The sequence below is a fragment of the Tiliqua scincoides genome, chromosome 2 (assembly GCF_035046505.1).
Source record: "Tiliqua scincoides isolate rTilSci1 chromosome 2, rTilSci1.hap2, whole genome shotgun sequence".
NCBI lineage: Eukaryota > Metazoa > Chordata > Lepidosauria > Squamata > Scincidae > Tiliqua > Tiliqua scincoides.
Window position 1 is genome coordinate 196,153,108 of NC_089822.1, and position 21,075 is coordinate 196,174,182.

Here is a 21,075-nt window from a genome sequence, read left to right on the forward strand (position 1 = left end):
GAGCACTTTTTCTCAAATATATGCAGCCTTGCAATTGAAAGGAAAAAAATATCCACACTAGAAAATAGCAAGTAAACTAAATATACAGACTCAGTAATAAACTATACAGAGTAGTAATAAGCATATCAAGCACTGCTCAGAACCATAATCAATTTCCCTTTTCAAACAAAGCTCAGGGGTTTTTGCTGCATTGATATACTTGATAGATCACTGAGACATTCATGATACTGTGCTTGGAAAAATATTGCCCAGTCTCTGCTTTGATTCAGGTTTCCTACAAATTCATATATTGTGCTTCCAGTTCCTGTTTTCTGGGTATGCTGAATGTAGTAACTCAAGATGAAATTATCTGTTATGCACTTTGTATGCTTTTTATCACAACTGGTTTCCCTCCCCCTCCCTCTAGTGCCTTCGCTTATAAGTACTTCTGCACTGAATCAAATATTGTTTTCTGCCTCACCTTCCTTTTCTAGATTTCCAAGGTTTTCCTTGGGACCAACAGAATTTAAACATTAACTGCTCTTTACAGCTCTTGATTAGAGTAGAAATACTACTGTAGACAATAATGTTAATGTGTGCTACTGGCCACCTGCAGTATTGGTGTGTAATGAGAGAAAAAAATCTTTGTCTGTGCTCAGTTATGTGGACAAAGGTCCCATTGTGACAAATAGATTTTAATATGCACACAACTGTCTGCAGCACTGAGGCTTTAGATTTCCTCTCCTCAGCCCCTTCTGCCCTTCCCTATCAATCACATCCTCTATCGCTATTTACACATCCACTCTGTTTGCAAAGATAAGAAGTTCCATTTTCCTTTGTGGAGCAGCAAATCAAAAGTGAATGAAGATCGAATGCAATGAGCATAACTGAACAATTGTTGTTTGCCCCCCCCCCCACCAAACAAGTGTAGATCCCCTCTTCTGCACTGCATTGATTTTCAAGAATGTTGCCTTGGGTCTACCCTGGATTAGTAGCATTCTTCCTAATATAAAACTAATGATATAAAGGAGCTGGGCTTTGGAAAACATTTATATTCCACATTTCTGCTCACCAGAGGCCTCACACTGCTGTAGAAAAATCCAGAAGTTGAATCTGGCGGAAATTCGGAGAGCTGCAGATATAGTTCAGGCTTGCAGTGCAGCCACCTCCTGAGTTTCTGCTGAAATCTAACTGTTCTTGGAATGTTATTACTTTCTCCAAAGTGGTAAACCCAGTAGCCTATCAAAGACTCTTCATGCTACCATGAACCAATGCATTTTAACAGATCAGTAGGTCTAGTATACTTTCCAGAGTTGATACTCCTATCCTGATGTTCAAGGAAATAATAAACACCATACCGTCCCACCTCCCTGCCCATCAATATTAGCTCTGTGTACTCCCAGAGGCAGATGGTAGGCCACTGTGAGCTAAAGGAAGTGGAACTAGATGGGCCCTTGGCCTGATCCAATAGGGTTCTTCTTATGCTCTGTCCCTAGCATTTTCAGTAGCCAGTTTGGTAAGCCATCCCCCCATAACACAGTTTTCTCTTTCACCCTTCATCTTCCTTGCCTATATAAGCAAGAGGCTAGATCGTAAAGAGTATCAGACAATGCTCTAATCTTTATTGATGAGAGCTCAAAGCTGCAAGCTAATATTCTGGTCTCCTAAATTATTATGTGGAAGTATGATCTATTGATCATTGATTTCTATTTCAATGAACCTTCCTTTCAAGTGTACCCCACTTTCATTTGTCTCACACTGAGCATTTCAGCAAGTACTTCCTTCTTTCCTCTATTTTATACTCATATACAACAAACAGAAAAGACAAGTTCAAATACCATAAAAGTTACTATTTAAGAGTCCTGGCAGGGTGGGAGGGAAAAGTGTGTAAGAAAAAGCAAGCTGTTTCCTTATGTTCATTTCCACGGCTCCTGCAATGTGGAATGAATCCCCTTTCCTGGTTTCACCTCCCAGTGAGTAGCCATCAGCTTTCTCCTTTACAGCTGTTCCCCTGCCTACCACAGATGACCACTTAAAGGGCATGGATTGGGTTAAAGAGCTACACTCCAGGCAGCCTTTCCAACATATGTGTTGCTTGCTTTTAAACATGTCAAGGCTTTGAAACTACTTTTCAGCTTTCCTCTGTCTTCTTTCTAGACCCTGGAAATGAGAACTGCATGAGCCTTTTAGAGAAAGAGAGAGGGAGATTATATATATATATATATATATATATATATATATTTCTTGCCCTTTAAACACACTGCTAAATAACATTTGGAGCTATATGTTGTACAAAGGCTTTAGCAAACAGTGTGTTAATTTCCACAGTGCTAAACCTGGACTTCTGAAAAGTAAACCAAGGCAGCTACTAACAGTGACTTTGGAGATATGTTTTATGGCTGCAAACAATTTTAATCCGGTTGGATTAGAAAGAAATCCTGCAATAATATGCATCCTGTTTCAGGAAGCATCCTTCATCACATTCTGTTTTTAGAATGCCTCTATCCAAACAAGACTGATCTCAACCATTTCACTTGTGTTAATAGTCTCACAAGCAGGTTATACAAGGCATCAAAAGCCCTGGGATTTCAGGGTTTGACTGACATGGGAAGTGAGACATTATACAGTACCCTCCTGAGCTTTCAAGGAATGGTCAATATTGGTTACTGGTGTCTGACAGCCCAATTCTATACATGTCTACTCAGAAGTAAGTCCACTGTGTTCAACAAGACTTACTCCCAGAAAAGTGTAGCTAGGATTGCAGCCTAAAGTATCTGTGGAATTGCACTTACTGTTGAAGGAATCACCCAATATTTCAATATGTTTGGGAGACCATTTAGGTTACTGCTGCAGGTTGCCATCTCTAGAAAATCAAGTGGAACATTAATATTCTTAATAACAATATAGTAATAATAAACTATTACTTTTAAAGTGGCAACAAAAGCATAGTGAGTTAGACAGAGCCAAAGCAGCCCTGTCTTGCTGTTAAACCCCTCTATTGTTATCACTATTACTATTGCAGTTTAACAAATAAATAGACAATGGCCATGATAAGACTCCTGGGCCATTCAAACACACTATAGGGGCTTAGGGCTCAATGCAATGTATGGATATATCAGTATCCCTGTCTGCCCCTTGCCAATGCTGTGCAAGGACTCTTGTACTGCACGTATATATTATAGTGGAACAGGGTAGGTGCATGATGTAGCTGGCATTCCCCAGGGATGAGCAGATGCACCCTGCTTGAGCTGTTGCAAAATGAAGGGATGGTTATCCAGCACAATTGATAGTAAAGGCACATTTGACAGTACTGAAGAATCAGTTTTGGGGGTAGGGACATGATATGCAGCATTACCATATCATCATCATACCATATCATATCATATCAGCATTACCAACCAAAGTTCCTTTTGATGGGCTGTAAGCATGGACAACACAAGGCAGAGAGGTGTGCAGGGTCTTTTGTCCTGGGACTGGTGTGCTGTGATTTGCTGCCAAATGTACGGTAGTCTCTATCCAATGTTCTGCCATGGGTAAGTGGGCAGGGCAGATGAGGTGTTGGAAGTGAGATTTTCTGATGCTTTTCCCCTTGCCACTCTCCCCTATAAAATTTTCCTTTCTATGCCAGCATTCCAGCACCAGGAGTATATTTATCATGTGGGAGCATTTGGGATATGTCTTCTATTGATTCATCATAATCCATAATCTCTGTAAACCGCTTTGTGAACGTTCAGTTGAAAAGCGGTATATAAATACTGTTAATTAATTAAATTAATTAATTAATCCAAAACCACATCTCTGCCCCATTTTGGCCTGCCCACCAGCAAGAGTTATTCCAAAGACTAAGGTACACTAACATGTGTTCTGCCAGATTCCCACTCCAAGCCTCACTTAGGGAACTTATGCCCACCCTAAGCTAATTAGTTCCCCCTTCGCTCCCCAACAATGGCCCCAGCTCTCCACAGCAGCACCGCTAGACTCCACCACCAGGGTAGCTTGCCTGTTTAAACTGCAGGTACCCAGTTCCTAAGGCAGCAGTCCTTCCCAGTATAGCAGCACACCTCAGCTCTCTGCAGCCTGTTTGATCAATGAGAGTAGCCAAATCAGAGTCCAGATCCAATATGTCAGGTCATAGTCCAAGGTCAGTTTCCAGGTAAGCCAGTCCAATTAGTCAAAAGGTGCCAAGTCAGAGTCCAGCGCCAATAAGCCAAGTCACAGTTCAAGGCCAGTCAGCTCTCCAACCTGCACTCCTTCTACAACCCACAAACCCCTCCTGCCTCAGGTGCTCCTTAGATCCCTGAGGGCCCCATTGCCCCTAAGCGGCTGCAGCCATGCCTTATCCTTAAAGGGGCCACTGCTGACACCACATCTACCTCCTCACCAGATCTTCCGCAATTCCAATACAACATGTCATTGCACTTATGCCCTGGCTCGGTCCACTGGCAGGGGCCAACTGTTGTTGTGCCAGCAGGGTTGTCATTGTGCCAGTGTCTATGGATATATGCCATGTTGTGCATCACTCCAACTGGTGTGGCACTGGTATAGGATTGGGCTGGTGACCTTGTATAGAGCTTTCTGAGCATGCAAAACATTTCACATGCATTGATACTGTTCTCACAGCAACCTTGAAAGTGAAGTATTATAATTCCAATATTGCAGCTGAGGGACCGATTCTATCCAATTTTCCAGCACTGGTGCAGCACCACTGAAGTTCCAAGGGAACAAATGTTTCCTTTCCTTGAGGAGACCTCCGTGAATGTTCCCCATGCCCCATTGGCACAGCTATGACAGTGCTGGAAAGTTGGTTAAGTTTTGGGCCTAAGGCTGATCGGAAAAGACTTGTCTACAGCCTTCTAATGAATTCATGGCAGAGGTGAGGTTCAAACCAATGAAGCCCTGATTCCCATCTCAGATTCCCAGCCATGATTCATCAGTCAAGATGCTTGAAAAGTTTCCACATGTAACAAACTCTGGGTTTGGTGCTCGCTTCTGCTTGAGGGTATTGCTGTACCCACTCTGTAGAAGTGAGCAGAAAAATTAATCTGTAGAATAATCTGGATCAGGAACTTATCAGGGAAGGGGGACACCTAGTTTTGCTATCATACAGAATAATAGGTTTCATTTTGGAATTAGAGACCCTGATACAGAACTGGAATGATACAATTTTTCAAGGAGACATCCCAGGCCAAGACATGCATTAGTGCCATACCTATAATCATCCAGGAGCTGTCTGGAGTGCTGAACTAGGCTGAGGGCAAAAAATTCCACTTTACTTTTGACTAGCCACCACAGTGACACCTATTGACCAACCAAAAATGGAACTAAGAATTGCAGACGGCTGCCAGAACATTCTGTTTCTAAAACATTGAAGAGTATAGAATTATTATACTAAAAACACCAAATTCCACAAAGTCTCTACAGAACAGGAGCCACTGTTTCACAATGCATCTTATTTCAGTTGTTTTGATCTGAATATACTTTCAACTCTTCCTAGTTTATGCAGCAGATCCTACAGTTAGAGAGCCAGCTATCTGTTTAGTGCACGATTTAAATAAAAACTTATTTGGGGACCATCAGTTCCAAAATTAAGCCCACATCTAATTGAGTTTGTTCCCCTAATTAGTAATTCATTTAAGATATCTTGCTGAAAATGAATAATGTCTCCTGTCAGCTGAAAAGAAATGAATGGGATATGATGCAGCTTCAATGCTCACTACACTCCGACTGATGCTTAATTTGGTGATGTTTCTATGAATATCAATTTTTTTTACAATTCTAGCCAGTGAACCATTTGTGTTCATGTATGCTCGAAAGAATTGGGTAGAAAAAACTGCATTTCTGAAGGATATCTCTATTTCAATACAAGCAGATTTTCTCTGCAAGGAAGCACGTGAGTAATTCTGACATTTGTGGTGACATATACATATGAAAGCACCAAGTGTGAGGTACATTGGAATAAATTCTGGTCTGCATTGAATAGATGCTGTTCACTGTAACTGCTATGCAATCCTACTCAATGAACTATTTAAGGTATAATTGAGCAAGGGGTTCCTAAATTTTAAGCAGATGTCAAAAATCAAAATAGTGTATCTTGTACTTCTGCATTAACTAGCTATCAACCACCACTGTCACATCTTTTTATATATAAGAATATTCTGTCAAGGGCAGACTGTGCTCTTTTTTGTACCTATGAAAATACATGTGATGCTACATGCTTTTTACTGAAGGGCTCTCCAAAGCACACATATGAAATAATAAGGTGCCTATAGACACATAAGCAAAAGCACAGTACTGCATTCTTAAATTAGAAGTACTGTTGCTGTAGTGACTCTATACCTTGTTCCTCTTAGCATAGGTTTGCATAACATACAGCCCACAGGCAGATTACAGCTCTTTTCATGTCTATGAAACATGACCATATGCAGCCTTTTCTTGCATCTCTGCAAGAACACCCAAAGCCCAAACAAGCTCATCAAAAAAGTAGGTTAGTATAGATGAGTGTTGTTTTCTCATTCAGCAGAAGGCATTCTGGAATGGCTAACTCTAGCTCCAGCAGAGGCTGCCAGATTCCGGATCTGTCAAGGAGAGAAATTTCTTATTTTTCTGGCAGGGAAAACCACCAAACGAAACCAGGGAACATGGCGTTGGCTTTGCGGTCAGAAATACCCTGCTGAAATCCATCATCCCACCTACTGTGGGAAGTGAAAGAATTTTGTCCCTGCAGCTCCAGTCATCAGCAGGACCTGTCACTCTCATCAGTGCTTATGCACCGACTCTGTCGTCTCCAGCAGAAGCCAAAGACAAATTCTATGATGACCTGGCCACCACTGTCAAGAAAATCCCTGTAAAAGAGCCATTGTTCATCCTCGGCGATTTCAATGCTAGAGTTGGTGCTGATAACAGTTCATGGCCCACTTGCTTAGGTCAGTTTGGCACTGGGAGGATGAACGAAAATGGCCAACGCCTGCTAGAGTTTTGCTGTCATCACGGTCTCTGTGTCAGCAACACGTTCTTCAACACAAAGCCCCAACATAGAGTCTCTTGGAGACATCCAAGATCAAAGCACTGGCACCAGCTCGACCTGATCCTCACCAGACACTCCAGCCTTCCCAGCATCAAGATCACACGCAGTTATCATGGTGCTGCCTGCGACACTGACCACTCCCTGGTGTGCAGCAGAGTGAAACTGCAAACAAAGCGACTGTATCACACGAAAAAGGAAGGAAGACCTCGCATTGATACCAGCAAGACCTGGGATCAGAGAAAAGTGGAGGAATTTGCACAAGCGCTTGAGGAATCTCTTCCAGGCCCGGCCGACGCAAACGCATCCAACAGATGGGAACATTTCAAGAATACCGTTTACAACACCGCCTTGTCCATATTCGGCAAGAAGACCAACAAGGCGGCAGACTGGTTTGAAGCCCACTCTGAGGAGTTGATACCAGTCATTGAGGAAAAGAGGAGAGCTCAAGCAGCATACAAGGCCTGTCCCAGTGAGCGCAACCTGCAGGTCCTCCGAACTGCTCGCAGCAAAGTCCAACAGACTGCCAGGAGATGTGCTAACGACTACTGGCTCCAGCTCTGTTCCGAGATACAGATAGCAGCTGACACGGGCAACATCAAGGGGATGTATGATGGTATCAAGCAGGCCCTAGGTCCAACACAGAGGAAAATTGCCCCTCTGAAGTCTGCCACAGGCGAGGTCATCCAGGATCGGGCGCAGCAGATGGAACGCTGGGTGCAGCACTACTCTGAGCTATATTCCAGAGAAAATGTAGTCACCGAAGAAGCACTGAACAACATTGAGTGCCTGCCTGTGCTGGAAGAGCTTGACAGTGAACCAACCCTAGAAGAACTTCACGTGGCCCTGGACTCCCTTGCCTTTGGCAAGGCACCTGGAAAAGACAGCATCCCTGCTGAAGTCCTAAAATGCTGCAAAGAGATCATCGTCACTGAGCTGCATGAAATCCTCTGTCTCTGCTGGAGAGAAGGTGGAGTACCTCAAGACATGAGGGATGCAAACATCATCATGCTGTACAAGAACAAAGGTGACAGGGGTGACTGCAACAACTACCGCGGCATTTCTCTCCTTAGCGTTGTAGGAAAGCTGTTTGCGCGAGTTGTACTAAAGAGGCTCCAGGTACTTGCAGAGAGCGTCTATCCAGAATCACAGTGTGGATTCCGAGCCAACAGGTCCACCACTGATATGGTATTCTCCCTTAGACAACTGCAGGAGAAATGCAGGGAACAACGACAGCCACTCTTTATAGCCTTCATAGATCTCACAAAGGCTTTCGACCTGGTCAGCAGAGACGGCCTCTTCAAGATTCTCCCCAAGATTGGATGTCCACCCAGGCTCCTCAGCATCATCAGATCTTTCCACAAGGACATGAAGGGCACTGTTGTCTTTGATGGCTCCACATCAGACCCTTTTGACATCCGAAGCGGCGTGAAGCAGGGCTGTGTTCTTGCACCAACCTTGTTTGGGATTTTCTTCGCTGTCCTGCTGAAGCATGCCTTTGGAACTGCAACAGAAGGCATCTATCTCCGGACCAGATCAGACGGAAAGCTCTTCAACCTCTCCAGACTGAGAGCAAAATCCAAAGTCCAGCTGAAATGTCTGCGTGACTTCCTCTTTGCCGACGATGCAGCTGTCACTACCCACTCTGCCAAAGATCTCCAGCAGCTCATGGATCGTTTTAGCAAGGCCTGCCAAGATTTTGGACTGACAATCAGCCTGAAGAAAACACAGGTCATGGTTCAGGATGTGGACTCACCTCCCTGCATTACAATCTCTGAGCATGAACTGGAGGTTGTCCATGACTTTGTGTACCTTGGCTCAATGATCTCCGACACTCATTCTCTCGATACCGAGCTAAACAAGCGCATCGGTAAAGCAGCTACCACGTTTTCCAGACTCACAAAGAGAGTCTGGTCCAACAAGAAGCTGACAGAACATACCAAGATCCAGGTCTACAGAGCTTGCGTCCTGAGTACACTTCTGTACTGCAGCGAGTCATGGACTCTTCGCTCACAACAGGAGAGGAAACTGAGCGCTTTCCACATGCGCTGCCTCCGACGCATCCTCGGCATCACCTGGCAGGACAAAGTTCCAAACAACACAGTCCTGGAACGTGCTGGAATCCCTAGCATGTATGCACTACTGAAACAGAGACGCCTGCGTTGGCTCGGTCATGTTGTGAGAATGGATGATGGCCGGATCCCAAAGGATCTCCTCTATGGAGAACTCGTGCAAGGAAAGCGCCCTACAGGTAGACCACAGCTGCGATACAAGGACATCTGCAAGAGGGATCTGAAGGCCTTAGGAGTGGACCTCAACAAGTGGGAAACCCTGGCCTCTGAGCGGCCCGCTTGGAGGCAGGCTGTGCAACATGGCCTTTCCCAGTTTGAAGAGACACTTGGCCAACAGTCTGAGGCTAAGAGGCAAAGAAGGAAGGCCCATAGCCAAGGAGAACAGGGAGACAGACCAGGGACAGACTGCACTTGCTCCCAGTGTGGAAGGGATTGTCACTCCCGAATCGGCCTTTTCAGCCACACTAGACGCTGTTCCAGAACCACCTTTCAGAGCGCGATACCATAGTCTTTTGAGACTGAAGGTTGCCAACTACAAAGCTCCAGCAGTAGTACTACACAATTCTTAATGTCAGCCTTGCCTTTGCCCAAGTTGTGTGTAAACAGGAAGGGAGATGATTTGTTCACAGCCTTAGGTTTTCTTCAGCAATATGTCCATCTGTTTGGGACAGTGAAATACCTCTAGTCCAGTGATTCCCAAACTTTTTCAACTGGCGGCTCCCTTGACCTAGTGGGCCACTGGCCATGGCTCCCCATTTGGGCTATACATTGTATAGGGTAGTGGTTTTTTTGCGAGGACTCTGCGGTTCCCCAGGTTGTTTTCTGCAGCTCCCTGGGGAGCCACGACTCACAGTTTGGGAACCACTGATCCAATCCTTTGCTATAAAACAGATACAGGGGCTTTTAATCTCCAGGTACTGACTAATTAAGCAAGCAAGGCTTGAATCAAAGGGAGTGGTTTCTAAAGCCTCCCTTTCTCAACATCACTCAAACTTTAGGTTTGTCATTGTGAGAGGCAAATCTTTCTCTCTGGTAGAGAGAAATCTACCAAAGTAACCAGGAGGGAGAAAGATTTCTCACAAAGTCTCTGTCTCTGTGTGAGACAGAGAGCAGATGTTCTGGAGAGCAAGTACCTGAGAAGTCTTCCATATGCATCTTCCAGTTGAGTGTAGCCAGCCAGTTATGCTAGAAGGCCCATCTGCACCTGAAACTCCTTCAGCATGTAAACTTCCTTGAGTACTTGTGTGCTATTGCTGCCGATATCAGTAAAGAGCAGAGATAAGGTTGGGGGAGGGAAGGGAAACATAACAAAAATTAGGACTGAAGGAAGAGAAGTTAGGAACTGAAAGATGGGAGTATAATGGGGGAGGCGAAAAGAAACAGAAGGGGAAACAGATGGCAATGTAAGGTGACGATGATGCAGAAAGAAGAGCATGCATGATGGGGTGCAGAATCAGGGGTAGTTGAAAAGGAAGGTGCAGCAAGACCTGAAAAGTGATGCAGAAAAAGGGATTAACAACTGGGTGTTGAGGAGAGAATAATGTAGCCTAGATAGATAAAAGAGCCGTTAACTGAGAAATGGGTCTGCAGTGAGAGCTGGGAGCAAGGGAGCCGAAAATGGAGAGTGTAACAGAGATGGAGGTTCAGTGAGAGAAGAGTGGTATGGGGTGCAGTGGGAGCATGTGCTTCAGAGCAAGGGGGAAAAGGAAGGATGGAAACATCTGTAGCAGCACAAAGAGAGACAGAGAAGAGTGCACACTCTTGGGCACAGACAGAAATGTAATAGAGTCAAAAACGTAACAAAATTCATTTCTGTGGTTCAGGAACTGTGCAGCCCTCTCAATTCAGTTAAACTATAAAAGCAGCTCTCAGATAGGTTTGAACCGCACATGCTTGTCATAGAGAAAGCTGTCGTGCATCTTTCTTTCTACTGCTGTACAACTTAAGTGGCTATGTATTATTCAGCAGGGGCCAAAGGAAAATGCACTGCACCATTAGTGACAATGCAGTAACAACAAAGGGAACATAGTGAGCAGAGAGAGAGAAAGATGGAAAATGAATCTGTGGGGCTCTCTCCTTTAAATACCAGAAACGATGAATACAGCCGCATTTCAAAGAAGAAATAGAATTGACAAACTTCATGGCCATCTAATCTGAAACCACAGGCCATCTAGATGTTGACCAACCATAGGTGCTGCCACTTGCATTTGGGACTAAATAGTGTTTTGGATAATGTGGTTGGCATGTGATGAATTCAAAATTTGCTGGAAGGCTGCCACCTAGTGGATCATATGCTGAGTTTATACTCAGCATAAAAGATGAGGGGAAAAGATGAGATGTGGGGGAGGCAAAAGAACTACAGTATACAACTTTGAATCTAAACATACAATATTTAATAACAAAATATGTTTTATTAAACTATAACAAGAGGTGCTGTAGTTGCAAGAGGCCCATTTCTTCCAGCTACAAACACAGCAAAATGTGCTTTTGACACAGTTCAGCTATTTACTTTAGCCAAGCACAATTGCTGTTCTGCTTGACATGCTTCTTCATAATGAGGTTGTTTGTTCTTAATTTAAGAAATCAATCAATTCTCTATTTTTGGAAAAATCACAACGACCCACCACTACAGTGTTTTGGAAATGTTGTGCCATGGCTAAGACTTGACTTGTTTGTGGTACAGTGGAATCCACGTAAGTGGTGGGTTGATAAACTAATGTGTCAACTGTGCCAACTTCAAAGAGCTTGTGGATGCCAAGCAAAGGATTAAAGGCATGGGTAAAGACGCAAAGTCTGTTTAACTAGCACATATGGCATTTCCTGTATGCTTGGTTTTAAATGTTTGCTTTTCTCTTCACAAAACATGTATTTATCCACTCTGGCTACATCACAGGGCAAATTTAGCAGTGCGTAACAATACACACTGTTTCTAATCATGTTTTGTTTAACTGGAAACTACAAAAACATTCTCTGTACCCCAACAGTTCTATGAGAAAGTTGTCCTTACATTGCTACTTCTAAATACACATTATTTATGCATAAACACACTACAAGTTATATTACACAGGGACCAATCCTATCCAACTTTTCAGCACTGATGCTGTTGCACTGTAGCCCTGAGGAAAGGGAACAAGTGTTCCTTTACCTTGAGGAGGCCTTCATGGCTGCCCTTCCCCCATTGCAGAATGCAGTACATGCCATGTTGGCAAGGCTACACTGGCACTGGAAAGTTGGATAGGATTGGACGTACTGTAATTTTGTGAAGCTGTAAATTTAAAAAGGTCTTTGTGTACCGTTTTGTTTGGAACTGAAATTTGGGAGCAGCTACGCACGCAGCTTGCACTAGCTGCAAATATGTTTCAGCAACACTTTGAAACTGAATCTGAAATGCTGACATGCCTTCACATGCCTGCAGTGCTGTGCACTAATACTGCTGTTGCAAATATACACTCAAGATATACTGCATAGCCACTCAGGACTGAATAGTGAGAGCAAGGAAAGACTGCCCAGACCACTATTCCCAAATTCCCAACATTTAAGATGTGTTACTGCTGTGAGTCTATTTTGTCCCTAGTTGGCAGAAACACTTTAAATTTGAAGACAGTAACTTGTTTTGCGTTGCAGTTTTATGATAATTAAACTTATTTACATATCCTAGCAGCAGTGGCAAAAAGATCCCTTTTTAATTCCTCTGTTATGACTGATTACTGAAAAGTCTGTAAAGACAAAATAAAAAATTCAGCTATTGAACTCTAGCAAGCACACAATAAATCTGAGAAGGGAAAAAATCTGCTGCAGTTGGCAAACAAAAGAAGTTTTTTACCAAAAAAGAATATAGTTAAATTTACAATTTAACAAGTTGAAAGTTAACTCTTCAGAAAATATGTAACAGCACCCTGGTAGACCTCATCTTTTGTCCAACAAAAGCTTTTTGTGTGGAGATGTAAAATGGCTCCTTGAACCAATCCCTTTAACACCTTGAACTCTACTCATCCCTGTATCATCTTAACTTTGCCTGTAAAGCTGAAGCTAAAGTGCACCTTTACCGGGAAGCAAGTCCCATTCATTTCAGTGGGTCTTGTTTCCAAACACACACAGAGGATCGGATTGTATAATTTTATCCTTTAGACAAGCCTGATGTTCAGCATCCATCCTTTTGTGGTACATGGGCCTGACCACATGGGGCTCACCAAAGCTACTTGTCTGAGAACGAAATACACACTGAGGTGCCATGGGGGGGACCCCAATTATAGTCAGTAGGGCTTCCTCCCAGGTAAGTGTGGTTAGGATTGCAGCCCTAGAGCCCAATCCTGTGCATGTCTACTCAGAGGGAAGTCCCATTATAGTCAGTGGGGTTTACTCCCAGGTAAGTGTGGATAGGATTGCAGCCTTAGAGCCCTATGCATGTCTACTCAGAAGGAAATTCCATTATAGTCAATGAAGCTTACTTTCAAGGAAGTGTGGTTAGAATTGCAGCCTTAGCCTAATCCTGTGCATGTCTACTCAGAAGTAAGCCCCATTATAGTCAATGGTAAGTGTGGATAGGTTTGCAGCCTTAGAGCCCTATGCCTGCCTACTCAGAGGGAAGTCCCATTATAGTCAATGGGGCTTACTCCCAGGTAAGTGTGGACAGGACTGTAGCCACAGTCATTGTCAAACCCTTCCCAGCCTTGCACCCGGGCATCTGCCCCCCAAGCATGCTGCTGCTCCCCTTGCGCCCTGGGAGGAAGAAGGCCAGGCGGCTCTCCCTCTCTTTCCGACCGGCTCTGACTCCGCCGCCTCAGCAGCCCACAGGGGAGACAGAAGAGGCCAGTACCATTCGCGGCGGCGGGGGTGGGCAGAGCAGGAGGCAGACCCGCCACGCTCTCGCGTCTCTCCCGCCTCGGGCGCCGGCGCTGGGCGTGGCCTGGCTGGAGGTGTGGGCGGGGCCGTGACCCCCCTCCGCCTTCGCTCAGGGTGGGAGTGGCAGTGCCCACCCTCCGTAGCGGAAGTGCCTGGCGGACGGAGTTGGCGCGGGGCTGGCTGGCTGGCTGGCTGGCTGCTGTCGCCGTGAGGGGAAAGTTGCGGGGCTCCGGCTGCTCGTCCTCCTCCGTGCCGGATGCGGCGGAAGCAGAAGCGGCTGCTGCAGGCGGTGGGGCTGGCGCTCGCCGCCCTCGTCTTCCTCCCCAACGTGGGGCTGTGGGCGCTCTACCGGGAGCGGCAGCTGGACGGCGGAGGTGGCGGCGCGGGGGGAGCCCGCGGCGTGGTGGTGGCGGCGGCGGCGGCAGCGGCGGCTGTGGTGGCGCCGCCCGGTCGAGCAGCAGCAGTCGCCGCCGCCCGAGGGGAGGCGCAGGTGAGCCGCATCCCCCCTTGCCCCAGTCAGGGTCCTGGGGGAAGAGCCGTTGGCGTTCTCCCGTTGACCGTTAGTGGGAGGAGGGGGGTGATGAAGATGAGGATGATGATGACTCCGTTCATCCCCCCTCCGCCCTTTTCATCCCCCCTTTATGTGGCCTGGCGATGGAAGAGGAAGCCTCCTTCCCCCTCCCCTCCATGGGGCGAAGCGCTGCTGCCTATAGGGGAAAGTGGGTGGCTTGATGTGGGGAGGGAGGAGGAGGAAGCAGCAGCTCTCCCCTACCCCATGAGGTCCAGGACATGGGACCTTGTTGGGATCAGAAGTTAGGAACTGTTGAGTATGGGGCTGGGAGGAGAAGGAAGCCTCCCCCCCTCCAGGGCACAAGGAGAGGGGCAGAGCTTGCAGTGCTTTGGGGCTGCCAGGAATACCCCAGGTGGGTGTAGAGATGAGGTGAGTGTCTATTGCCTTGTGTTGGGGGTCTCTGCCTTGCTGGGGTCTCTAGGAGGTGGTTTTGCAATGGCCCTCTTGCATCAGGAAGATTTGCTGTTCTGCCTGTCCTCCACCTTGTCCCTTTGACTTAGTGGTCTGTGTTCCACATCTGTTCCTATTCCACATCTCTCTCCTGGTCTAGGTTTGAGTGATCAGTGTCATCTGTAGGTCCTGCCGTCATCGTGATCTCCTGATTCTGCTGGAGCTAGAGAAAATAAGGAAGACTCAGGGCCCAGTCCTCTCCAATTTTCCAGCACCAGTGCAACCGTGATGCAGACCCAGGTTCCCATACCTTGAGGAGGCATCTGTGACTGCCTCCCCACCAAAGGATGCAGTGTGTGCCCCATTGGCACAGCTGCACCCACACTGGAAAATTGAAGAGGATTGGGCCCTCAGTTGCATGCAGTTCAGTTTATTTGGGAGGGTAAAAACAGGCAGTGTTCTTTTAACTCAATGGAACCCTCCAGGGGTGGGATTCTGGAAATGGACAGGTGCTCTAGATTACTTAGGATTTGACATTTTTCTTGTGGGACATCCTTTTTAGTTATGGGTTCAGGATTTCTCCTTTCAACCAGCTTGTGCTGGCATCCTTGTCATTTTGGCACTTTGTCATTAAGAATTGAAAGAGGATGAACTGTCGCTGTCAGCTAAGCTTCTTTGTTGTAAAGCTCTCTTTGTTTGGGTCAGCTTACGCTTGTGTCTATCTAAGGTTGCAGTCTTGTGCACCTTTAAGCCATTTCTGCCCAACATTACATATATGCACCAGGGACCTGTGGGCCGGACAAACATGGGTTAACTTGGAGCAAATTCCATTGAAGCTGTAGGTATTTATTTCTGAGTAAATATACACTCCTCCAATTGAATTGATTAGACTGTTTGTGACTCTTGGCATGCAGGCAGGACTTCAGTGATTAGACAAATGTTGCTGGAGTACTCCCTTCCACTGAAGATGTATTTAAACAACCTATTCCTTCAGCAGTTAGGTTACCCCACCTCCAAAAGAAAACAGATGCAGTAGATGCTGCTCACTGTACAGCTGTGGTAATTCTCTCATCCTTTTTTTTTTTTTCTTTTCCTAGTGATAGTACTAATGAAAAGAGCCAGGCTGTTTCATTCAAGACAAAATGTATGACACACAGTGTGCAGTAACTCCTGAAACTAAGGAGCATTGACTTCTAGTAGTATGCACAACAGATACTGAAAAAGTCACATCAGTTGCAAGTTTCAAACCTGCTCTATCTTTGGTACACCAACAATTGTGTTCCTTATTTGTTGTCTCATGACTGAGGTTTTATTTTTCCTTCTATCTTCGCACTTCATTCCCTTACTACTCTAGAAATAATTTCCTTCAGTAACTGAGCATTATATCTAAAATAATGTAACAGTCCCTTTCTGCAGTCTAGCAATCTATGTAAGCTGCTTTGTAAACTGTTTATTGTTGAAAACTAAATACAGTATTCTAAATAAGAAGTGGTCCCTACACACTGGGAAAGGGGAGGGAGATCTTTTTAAGTTATCAGATTGGAGAAGTCAGTTGTCAGAAGGGAGCAGGAATTGAAAAAGGCTGCAGTAAGGAAATGAAGGACCTTATTTTGGATGTTGGGAGGACAAAAAGGGTGCCAGAGAGAGAGCAGTGAAAATGAGACTATTCATCTTCACCATGACCATGCTGAGCCTTGCCTTGAGTTTCTCTACTAACTACATTTTAGGCAAGGACTGGGTGGCAACCATGTGGAGCAAATCTGTCTGCTGTGGTTGCAGTTTTCTGGTGCAAGATCTACTGACTTTGCTTAGTAAGTTGCTTTTCAGAAGAATTGTTTGGAAAAACTTAAACGGTTTAGCAAGCTATAAAAACATCATTGCATAAAGATGTCATATCAGTGACATACTGCTCTGCTCAGAATCTGAGTAGATTTTAAATTTATCTTGCAGTTTTCTTTGGGATATATTTTCATTTCAGTCTGAGAAATCAACAGCGGATATATTAGCCGTTAATTTATCTCCTGGTGGCAGACAAATGTATCAAAAAATTACACCGTGAGAACGATGTATGCTCTAAGGACGATCCCTGTACATAAACACTTTTGGCTACTTGGATAAAGATGATGCAGGCAGCAGATAATGTATTGCTTTTACTTGGATTGCATGGTAGGATGTCAGTGTGAAAAATCCATGACTTTTCTGCTGCAGCAGCATGTTTGATTCATAACCACCTGCCCTAAAACTTTTTAGAATTGATCACAATCTCTGGGTCTATCCTTATAAACTGAGTCCTTTTCAATATGCCTTCCATAGTCAGCTGTGGAATTCAACTAAGAGCTGTAGAGCCTGCAGGTATTTAATTGCCAACAGGTACAAAATATAGTTTCTATATTGCAGCATTACTTTGTTACTGGATTGTGTATCCAAAACGAGACCATTGAGATCATAAAGCTTGTAATTAATAATTATAATATTTTCATCTTTTTCCTTGTTAGGAAAATGTTTGTTAGAATACTGCAGCAAAGCTGTGACTATTTTTCTAAACTGTATTTTGCAGTAGTAGTTAGTATGGCAGTACAAAATTATCCAGCACCACAGATTTAACATTTCCAAAATTATGGTTTTCTAAGTTACTGCAATATAAACTTGTCTCGGCTATGTAGTGTTTCAGTTCATTGGTGTCATTGTGATAATTATTACAATACCTAGCAATGGAGGATGTTACTGTTATTTAGGATGTTACTGAGTTCTCATTAATATCCTAAGTTTTTGTATTCAAGTGGTCTGCGACTTCCTTCTACTAGTGAAATTAAGCAGTCTCTATGTAGGTATGTTTGGGCATGCATATAAAATTTAATCTGCCACCGTTGGTGTAGTTGGACTGACAATCAGCCTGAAGAAAAACACAGGTCATGGTTCAGGATGTGGATTCCCCTCCCTGCATTACAATCTCTGTGTACAAACTGTGTACAAACTCCATGACTTTGTGTACCTTGGCTCAGCGATCTCCGACACTTTCTCTCGATACCGAGCTAAACAGGCGCATAGGCAAAGCAGCTACCACATTTTCCAGACTCGAAAAGAGAGTCTGGTCCAACAAGAAGCTGATGGAACATACCAAGATCCAGGTCTACAGAGCTTGTGTCTTTACACTTCTGTACTGCAGCGAGTCATGAACTCTTTGCACACAACAGGAAAAGAAGCTGAACGCTTTCCACATGCGCTGCCTCCAATGCATTGTCGGTATCACCTGGCAGGACAAAGATCCAAACAGCACAGTCCTAGAATGAGCTGGAATCCCCAGCATGTATACACTGCTGAAACAGAGACGCCTGCGTTGGCCTGGTCACGTTGTGAGAATGGGCGATGGTTGGATCCCAAAGGATCTCCTCTATGGAGAAGTTGTGCAGGGAAAGCGCTGTACGGGTAGACCACAGCTGCACTACAAGGATATCTGCAAGAGGGAACTGAAAGCCTTAGGAATGAACCTCAACAGATGGGAAACCTTGGCCTCTCAGCGTTCTGCTTGGAAGCAGGCTGTGCAGCATGGCCTTTCCCAATTTGAAGAGACACTTGGCCAACAGACTGAGGCAAAGAAGGAAGGCCCGTAGCCAGGGAGACAGATCAGGGACACACTACATTTGCTCCCAGTGTGGAAGGGATTGTCATTCCCGAATCAGCCTTTTCTGCCACACTAGATGCTAAGCCAGAACCACCATTCAGAGCACGATACCATAGTCTTTCAAGACTGAAGGTTGCCAACACAGGTGTATTTTAACTTCTAGTGTGGATTAAAGATTGTAGACCGTTTAGGATGCTCAATTACTGCTAGAGACAGTACCAGTCATGTGTGTGATTGTCATTTATTTCAGTCTTTGAACTGTTAAATCCTGAAAATGCTTGTATTTCTCTAATGGTCTGTATTGTAGATTCTTGGTAATAATTACTAAGAATCTTGCTTTCCTGTCATCTGATGAAGAAAGGCAGCATGTTGCGATGTGAAAGGTTAAGTGTGAGGAAGTTGTGCCTCCCTAGGAGGAAATATTTGAGAATTGGAACTATTATTTCAACATAGAGACAAAGTGGGTATCTATGGAATTTGTGGATTTCTCTGTATACTTGTTAGAATGCAGAACAAGATCACTTGCTTGAAGACTAAAGGGGTTAGCACTTTCCAGAACTGTGGTTATCTGAAAGATCTGTATGTTTTCATGAAAAGTAATATGTTTGGTTGGGAGTCATAAACATTCAGAACTTCAGAATGTCATAACTTGCTGGCTGTCAACTGTCATAACATAATGGGATAGCTTTCAGAATGTCATAACTGTCATAATAGAACAGTCATAACATCAGAACTGAGCATGTCATGGATCTCAGTTCAAAAGTATTGAACAGGATTATAAGATTGCCCAAATAGGCTAGTGAATGATCCTGATGGAATCGGAGTAACCAAGGCTTATATTTCAATGCTTGTGATCACTTGTGTGTGTGTGTGTAAACAATAATATATTTACTAAGTGCATCTATTTTTGTTTCTGTTCACCATTTGTGTGTGAGCAAAGGAAGCATCATTATATTTGGTAGACCAATGATCTTTCTTGATCAGTATCCTTTCCACTGGCAAGTAGCAGCCCTTCAGAATTTCAGGCAGAGGTATTTCTCAGTCTTATCAGGAGATGCTGAAGGCTGAGACTGGCTGAGAAATGTAATCCCCAAACCAGGGAGCATCCACTAAAATTGAGTGTCGGGAGAGTTACAACAGACAAAAGAAAATACATCTTTAGTCAGCATGTAATTAGTCTGTGGAATTCCTTGCCATAGGAGATGGTGATTGCATCTGGCCTAGATGACTTTAAAAGGGGATTGGACAAATTTCTGGAGGAAAAGTCCATCACAGGTTAGAAGCCGTGATGGGCATGTGCAACTTCCTGGTTTTAGAAATAGATTACCTTAGAATACCAAGTTCAAGGGAGGGACACCAAGAATGTCATATGCAGGTCTCTTGTTTTCTTATGTGCACTCTGAGGCATCTGGTAGGCCACTGTGTGATACAGGAAGTTGATCTAGATGATCCAGCAAGGCACTTTTTATGTTCTTATATCCTTAAATGCTTCCATCAGAAAGATCCTGAAGGCAGTTTACATAAAATAATAAGACACTGGGGCTGTTCTTGGTGCATGGTGTCACATTTGTAATTGACCTCAAAAGGTAAATATTTTTCACCATATTCAGTGTGTCTGGTAGAAATCATTGATTCAGTGGAACACGTTATAAGTATAGATTTAAATGTTTCTATTAAATTTTGTTTCATTTTCAACCAAGTTATTTTTAAAGTCATTGACATTTTAAGTAACAAATAGCTTCATTTTCTGTTTTTTCTCCATATGAGCATAGTTCATATTTTGCAGTTCTCCACTGGGTTTAACAGAACTTTCTTCTCCCCTCCCCCTGCATACACATGAGCAGTACAACAGAATCATCTGGAGAACTGAGGATGTCTGGGTGTGCCTCTTGCATTCCTTTCCCATTTTCCTCTTGGTCAAGTTATTGGAGGATATGACAGAACAGTCTGTTGAGTTGCTGTGTGCGTGCCACAGAGGGTGATGGGGCTCTATTTAGTCTTGTGAGAATCACTTTATTTGTGGTCACTGTATCCGCATGGGGAAGGATTATGCTACTAGATTTTTATTTTTATCCATTCTGCTTTTTGGGCTATTTCTTTGAGAACTGGGTGGGTAAAATTTATGCAGAAGATTATTGACAGTGACAGCCAAGTTGAAAGAGTTTAAAACAGCCCTGAAAACACTACTTTATTTTGACCCCAAATGGCTACCGTGTGTCTTATTTAGGCTGCAAAGAAATTATTTAGAACTTTTCTGAGTTAGGTTTAATCAAAAAATGCCTGTGATGCAATAGGCTCTTGCCACAATAAACCAATAATTCATTTAGCGTTCTATCTCTTTTGCCACAGGCATTCTTTTGAAAGATAGTCTTAATAGTGTAATATAATCTTGCTGGTACTTTAAAAAAGTTTTAACTTGCCACATGTAGTTGTGTGCTTCAGGGTACGCAATGGCTTTAGCCACCTATTTACTGAGAAAAATTAGCTAATCACTCTGAGCAGAGAAGGGCATTCAAACTCTTATGCAGGGCATTCACCTTTAATTTGAGCTTGTGTACCAGTTTGAGACATTTACCAC

The 21,075-nt window shown here is 44.1% G+C and overlaps 1 protein-coding gene across 2 annotated transcripts in view; it reads left to right on the forward strand.

The window, feature by feature from the left end:
• The first annotated feature begins 14,158 nt into the window (after positions 1-14,158).
• The window catches only part of GALNT10 (polypeptide N-acetylgalactosaminyltransferase 10), a 60,743-nt gene continuing 53,826 nt past the window's right edge, over positions 14,159-21,075 (forward strand). For both annotated transcript variants that reach the window (XM_066614698.1, XM_066614699.1), the window contains exon 1: positions 14,159-14,404. In XM_066614698.1, coding sequence (XP_066470795.1) covers positions 14,171-14,404 — 234 coding nt within the window. In that variant the 5' untranslated portion in view covers positions 14,159-14,170. The remainder of the gene's footprint in view (positions 14,405-21,075) is intronic.